At 45.1% G+C, this 7,500-nt stretch overlaps 1 protein-coding gene across 2 annotated transcripts in view; it reads right to left on the reverse strand.

Annotated features, from left to right (window-relative positions):
* Positions 1 to 1,615: 1,615 nt before the first annotated feature.
* The window catches only part of LOC143112108 (CD276 antigen-like), a 58,433-nt gene continuing 52,548 nt past the window's right edge, over positions 1,616 to 7,500 (reverse strand). The window contains exons 4-7 of one of the 2 annotated variants that reach the window (XM_076274355.1): positions 5,240 to 5,596; positions 4,513 to 4,599; positions 4,330 to 4,389; positions 1,616 to 3,261 (exon numbers count right to left, since the gene is read on the reverse strand). In XM_076274355.1, the coding sequence (XP_076130470.1) occupies positions 3,206 to 3,261; positions 4,330 to 4,389; positions 4,513 to 4,599; positions 5,240 to 5,596 (560 nt within the window). In that variant the 3' untranslated portion in view covers positions 1,616 to 3,205. Of the gene's footprint in view, positions 3,262 to 4,329; positions 4,393 to 4,512; positions 4,600 to 5,239; positions 5,597 to 7,500 lie in introns of both variants that reach the window. The other variant, XM_076274354.1, reaches the window with a different exon arrangement.

Consider the following 7,500-nt stretch of genomic DNA (forward strand, 5'->3'; position numbering starts at 1 on the left):
AAAAACAAATAACAAAAGAGAAGAAAAATGGTTTGATGATGAATGTAAACAACTCAGGAAAAAACCCGAGCATGTATTTGACAAGACTACCATGAAACACTGAAGCACTACAAATGGCTGCTAAGAAAGAAAAAAATGAACCACACTAACAAAACCCTCAATAAAAATGAGGAATCAATTAAGAACAATTAGTTCTGGGAAATGTGGAGCAATTTGAATAAATCTAAACCACAAAACCTACCTATTCAAAATGGAGAAATCTGGAAAAAACATTTACACAACAATATCTTGAAAAGGCAGTCAAGGACAGCCAAAATCCACTTGATTTCCCAATTACTCAAATTGAACTTGAATCCAAAATGAAAAAGCTGAAAAAAATAAAAAATCCTGCGGCCCTGATAATATTACAGGGGAAATGATTAAAAACAGCACCCCTGAGCTGCAAAGAGCAATGCTCAAACTAGTCAACCTCACCTTAAGTTTGGGCTGTTTTCCTGACATCTGGAGCCAAGGATTTATTACACCCATATACAAGAGTGGAGATAAATTGGACAATAACAATTTCAGAGGCATTTGTATGAACAGTAGTCTGGGGAAGTTGTTTAACACTATTCTCAGTGATCGAATTGTAACCTTCCTTATGGAGCACAATGTCCTGAGCAAAAATCAAATCGGATTTCTCCCAAATTTACGCACTACGGACCACATTTACACCCTACACACCCTAATAACTAAACATGTAAACCAAACAAAAAATTCTTCATTCTTCTATGTACGCCAAACACACCTAAAGTGTCCCTAGCCAAAGAGCGCGATTTTCATGTCATCTGACAATAGACCACACTTCCAGACAAAGTCACTGATTCAGTAACTCCTGCCGTTTACATTGGTAATTAAATGACTGGACAGGCCGTTACCTGGCATGCCCTCTAAATAAGCTATTATCAGTGAGGTCACTTTTGAAGATTGTTTGGGGGACTTGGTGACCCCAAGATGACACCTTTGTCTGTAACTCTCCAATAGTGGTCCTTATGGAATTTTTGCCTATCTTACCATCCTCCATACTGTACGTGGGGGCGAGATAACCATGGGTCTTTGTCCAAGCATGTTTGTTACATTTCCAGTTGATTAGAACCTTTTAATCATTGTTTTAACTGTAAATATAGGCATTTTCAACAAAGTACCTAGTTTTTATAGACATTCACTGACTTACAAATGTCAACACACTTTCTTTTTATTTAAATTTAGCGTATTTTCTTGTCTTTCTGATGTTGAAAAATGACAAGAGGATTTAGCCTCTGTGTCACTTTATTTTCATACCTTAGTGAAAGACAAAGTAATGAACTACTGTACCTCTGAAAGTTCACAGACACTCTGATTAACTTAACAAAGTTGAAATTAGATAGGGAAATGCTTCTGCTATGTTTTGTATGTAAGATTTTCTAGGGGTGCCAATAATTGTGAGCAACGTGTTTTCATTAAAAATATTTATTTCTTTATGAGATTTTCTTTTTTCTCAGAATAAATTTTCTTCCCTTCAAGGGTGGATTTTTCCTTGTTGTTTTCATTGTGAGAGTACAATGAATCATCAAAAGATTATTTTTTTATGCCTGTTTTTAGTCAACATTACCAAAGGTGCCAATAATTCTGGAGGGTACTGTACATGGAGGACACATAGGCAAACAGGTAAACAAAAGTAACTTTATTTATTTCACAACCTATAACACAGCTGGACTGTTCATTATTTGTAGACAATATCTAGCTTTTATTTCTCAGAAAAACAATATTGGATGGCTGTGGTCTTTTGGACCTCAGATGGCACTGCATCAAAACCAGACCTGTTTCTGTAAAGGAAATCACTGATAACCATTGTCTATGTGCACAGTTTGATACTCAATTCAAAAACTTTAAACCATGCAACAGGCAAAATTGTATTGAGGCATGATACAGAAAATACCACCGTCTTATCTGGGCCTGAGCTTGTTTAAAATGGACTGAGGTAATTAGGTGAAAAAGGTGGTTAGACCAAACAAAATTTGCCATTCTTTTTGGACTCATCTGGGCTAAAGAGGAAAGGGCCTATCCAAGTATCCAACTTATCCAACTTATTTTAGTGCTCAGTTGGAAACCCAACATCTATGACAGTGTGGAGGAGCATTAGTGCCTACAGCATGGGCATCTTGCACATTTAGCAAAGCACAATAAATTCTGAATGATGTATACAGGTTTTGAATTCTGCACATATTAAACAGTATTTCTCCATAGAGGAAGAGTCCAAAATGCTAAAATGACCTGTCTGCAGTCCAGACCTGTCACATTAGGTGCATCATGACATGAAAAACATGATTAAGAATACCTCATACTGTTGAGCAACTGAAATCCTATATTGGGCAGTAATGGGACAACATTTAATTCTCAAAACTCTAGCAACTTCTCAGTTCCTAAACATTCAGAGAATTGTGTTAAATGAAGTGGTGAAGCTGCACAGTGCCAACTTTTTTTTTAAACATGTTGCTGACATGAAAATATGTCCTTTTTTCTGCTAAATACGGGTTTACGAGACTTTTATTTGCATGTTACACAACGTCCCGACTTTTCCTGATTTGTAGAAGAAATTCACAGCCAGGTTCCACCAGGAGGGCAACTGAAGGGTTCCGTTAGCGGAGCGTAATATAGTTCTTATAAGACTAAGGTTCCGTTGGCGGAGCGTAATATAGTTCTTATAAGACTAAGGTTCCGTTGGCGGAGCGTAATATAGTTCTTATAAGACTAAGGTTCCGTTGGCGGAGCGTAATATAGTTCTTATAAGACTAAGGTTCCGTTGGCGGAGCGTAATATAGTTCTTATAAGACTAAGTCTAGCTTTTGCGATTGTTTGCAGTGCTCCTACGTGTGGTGTAGCCTGTTCCATTGATTCTAGTGGAAGTTGATCATTGCAACACCTTCTCCGCCAAAACACAATGTTTCATTTGTGCCCCGGTATACCCCGCTGTCGGATGGTTCCTTTGAGATCTAATTTTAAAAAGAACCTTTGAAACACTCCCACATTTCCCATAATTCCCAGTTTGCAGTTTGTTTGAAGAGAAAATTGTGAGCTTGGACTCGTCATGGCGCTTTGAGTGCGTTTGCTCAGGTGTGAACATCAGTGGGGCCTTTGGTAAGTTCTAGACTCCTCTCGACTTCGGCCAGTATTAGGTGCAGGTGTCCTACAGGTTTTCTGTGAGATGGCTTCCCTCCACTGTGGACGCTCCCACGGGTTTCACTAGTGGACACAACAACAGCAACAGCGCAAGTTACCAAACATGCCTCGAGAAACGACAGAACTTAACCACCAAAGTTACCAAACATGCTTCGACAAACTACAAACGACAGAACTTAACCACCAAAGTTACCAAACATGCTTCGACAAACTACAGAACTTAACCAGAGACTTTCTAATAAGGAGACCCCTACTCTTTGCGATAAGTGCCATGGGATCTTTAATGACCACAGTGAGTCAGGACCTCAGTTTAACCAGAGACTTTCTAATGAGGAGACACAGCACTCAAAAAATCCTCCATAGAAATGCATGGGGCTAGTTTGTAACGCCAATACGGCCGTTGTCTACACATATCTCACCCCTTCCTCGGCAAAACGTCGACATGTGAATACATTGTGCCAATCATGTGTTGTGATCTCGCCGCTGGAGCAAGGTTGGTGTGGTGAAGCCTAGATGCCCGATAAGTGCCCAAAAAGCGTTGCAATATGGCCGCCGAGTGGAGGGACTTGCCTAAAAGGACTTTGACTTGACCACCAAATTGCGACCCCTGACCCCTGACCTGTGTGCATGGGCTGACCCCTGACCCCTGACCTGTGTGCATGGGCTGACCGATGACCCCTGACCTCTGTGCATGGGCTGACCCCTGACCCCTGACCTGTGTGCATGGGCTGACCGATGACCCCTGACCTGTGTGCATGGGCTGACCGATGACCCCTGACCTGTGTGCATGGGCTGACCCCTGACCCCTGACCTGTGTGCATGGGCTGACCGATGACCCCTGACCCCTGACCTGTGTGCATGGGCTGACCGATGACCCCTGACCTGTGTGCATGGGCTGACCCCTGACCCCTGACCTGTGTGCATGGGCTGACCCATGACCCCTGACCTGTGTGCATGGGCTGACCCATGACCCCTGACCTGTGTGCATGGGCTGACCCCTGACCTGTGTGCATGGGCTGACCCATGACCCCTGACCTGTGTGCATGGGCTGACCCATGACCCCTGACCTGTGTGCATGGGCTGACCCATGACCCCTGACCTGTGTGCATGGGCTGACCCATGACCCCTGACCTGTGTGCATGGGCTGACTCTCTGTGTCCTCGATCACTGCGTCCTTCTGCTTGGAGCGACCTGCTGCAGGGAAGAGAAGACAAAGAAAGATTTGGACATTTACACACACGTGTCTGTGTCTGTGTGTGTGTGTGTGTGTGTGTGTGTGTGTGTGTGTGTGTGTCATCCTCTGGGGTGCTTGACCTCGTCTCTTGCAGAGCAGTATGGCGATGACCAGGAGGGCCAGCACGGCCACCACCACAGCAACCACCCACAGCTCCCCCTTGTGGCCTGCGGCAATAACACACACATGTATTCATGTTAACACACAGCACACACATGTTAATATGGGGAATGTGTGTGTGTGTGTGTCTGCATGTGTGTGTGTGTGTGTGTGTGTGTCTGGTGTCTGCATGTGTGTGTGTGTGTGTTTGTGTGTGTGCGTGTGTGTGTGTGGGTGTCTGGTGTCTGCATGTGTGTGTGTGTGTGTGTGTGTGTCTGGTGTCTGCATGTGTGTTTGTGTGTGTGTGTGTGTGTGTGTACACTACCAGTGATGGGCACGGTGTGTGTGTGTGTGTGTGTGTGTGTGTGTGTGTGTGTGTGTGTGTGTGTACACTACCAGTGATGGGCATGGTGTGTGTGTGTGTGTGTGTACACTACCAGTGATGGGCATGGTGTGTGTGTGTGTGTGTGTGTGTGTGTGTGTGTACACTACCAGTGATGGGCACGGTGTGTGTGTGTGTGTGTGTGTGTGCGTGTGTGTGTACACTACCAGTGATGGGCACGGTGTGTGTGTGTGTGTGTGTGTGTGTGTGTGTGTGTGTGTACACTACCAGTGATGGGCATGGTGTGTGTGTGTATGTGTGTGTGTACACTACCAGTGATGGGCACGGTGTGTGTGTGTGTGTGTGTGTGTGTGTGTGTACACTACCAGTGATGGGCATGGTGTGTGGTCCGGTGATGTTGACCCAGGTCTGGACCAGGTGTCTGGTCTGGAGGGCAGAGAAGGTGCAGGTGTAGTGACCCGTGTTCTCCGCGCTCTCTGGACTCAGTAGGCGGAGGGATCCGTTTCCCAGCAGCACCTGCCCCTGGTCCAGCTCCACGCCGCCCTCCGAGGGCATGCTGGTCTGCCGCGTGCGACTGTCGTAGGTCAGGAGGGCGCTGGGGTCAACACTGGGGTCACTGCTGGGACTGAAGGTCCAGGAGAGCGTGAAGTTCTGGAGCGTGAAGTCCTTTGGAGCCACACAGGGGACCAGCACGCTTCCTCCAGACTCGTCCACAATATCCGCTGCAGTGGACACACACACACACACACACTGCCCATCACTGTAGTGTACTCACACACACACACACACACATGCAGGGGACCAGCACGCTTCCTCCAGACTCGTCCACAATATCCGCTGCAGTGGACACACACACACACACACACCGCGGCCATCACTGTAGTGTACTCACACACACACACACACTGCCTATCACTGTAGTGTACTCACACACACACACACACTGCCCATCACTGTAGTGTACTCACACACACACACACACTGCCTATCACTGTAGTGTACTCACACACACACACACACTGCCCATCACTGTAGTGTACTCACACACACACACACACACTGCCCATCACTGTAGTGTACTCACACACACACACACACACACACACATGCAGGGGACCAGCACGCTTCCTCCAGACTCGTCCACAATATCCGCTGCAGTGGACAGACAGAGACCACACGCTTTCAGAAACTGGTGCCTGCAGCTACCAGGACCCTCCATCTAGTTCCTACAGCTACCAGGACCCTCCATCTAGTTCCTACAGCTACCAGGACCCTCCATCTAGTTCCTACACTGTCCACAGCTACCAGGATCCTTCCACCCTTACTAACTGGCCTGTGTAAAGGTGGGAGTGGAACTGGTCAGTAATGATAAATGGGAACACACATTCTTCTTCCACCTTCACAGCACCTTCCCCGCAAGTCTCTCTCTGTGCACTAGAGGGCACTCCTGTTTCATCACCGCCCATGAACATGGAACAAAGATATTATTAATACATTATTATAAAGAGATGTCTACCTCTCCTAATAAGGGCAAATTAATAATTTAGGCACAGGTGGACTCTAATCAAGTTGTAGAAGCATCTCAAGGACCACTGATAGAAGTAGGATGCACCAGAGCTCAATTGCAAGCGTCATAACAAAGGGTCTGAATACTTATGTAAATGGAATATTTCAGACTTTTATTTTTTATACATTTACAAAACACTCCAAACACCTGATTTTTTGTGGAGTGTTGGAGTAATGTGTGTAGATTGATGAGAAAAAAAATGAATTGAATCCATTTCAAGATGAGTCTAAAATATAACAAAATGTGGAAAACTTGAAAGGGTCTGAATACTTTCCGGTTGCACTGTATATACATAACCAATACATTAAATAGCTAGCATTACATATATACATAAGCAATACATAACAAAGCTAGCATTACATATAGATGAGCTCATAATCATATGACTATGGAAGAGCATTTCATATAGATTTTTTTTAAGGCCCCCCCCCCCCAACCGCAAATATCAATTATGATTAAATGATACCCGGCCCGCGATCTGCCCCGCCTATTTACATAGCGTGCGCTTTTGGTTATATAACATGCAGTGTAGCTATTGTAGCGACCGTGCTATGCGTAACCCCGGGCACGCTCATGGTTGGCAGCCTGGCGAGAGGGGGGTGGGAACCCCCGAGGAATATAGTCTACGGTTCGAGGAAGTTCTGCCTCTTTGCGTTCTGGGCCTGACACGGGCCGCTGTGTGTTACATGCTGCATTGTGTGCTTTGTTCAATAAACCAGTTAATGAAACTCTGGCTCTTGGTAAAACGCTACACTATCATTATTGAGCCTATGCAAAATCTTTACATAAACAGGAACAGAAAGTCCTCGAATCACGTCAGCCAACCCATGACATCGCTTATCAAAAAGGCTAGCCTACTGCACGAAAACAAGCGTTGAACTTTTACAACGCTGGCTGCAGGCTAAGTTAAAAGATGGGTACACATATGGACGTTTAAAAGCTTTTCAAAAGTGCATGTGTTTGTCGTGTCAGGGGGTTCCCCAGGAGTTTTTTTTGAAATTCTGTCTACTTAACACACCAGTTTAACGCAGTTTGGGAGGGACAGAAATACTTTTAGCC

The sequence above is a fragment of the Alosa pseudoharengus genome, unplaced genomic scaffold (assembly GCF_046254945.1).
Source record: "Alosa pseudoharengus isolate Yale_2024_CS ecotype anadromous, Long Island Sound unplaced genomic scaffold, YU_APseudo_1.1 YU_APseudo_1.1_scf_8, whole genome shotgun sequence".
NCBI lineage: Eukaryota > Metazoa > Chordata > Actinopteri > Clupeiformes > Clupeidae > Alosa > Alosa pseudoharengus.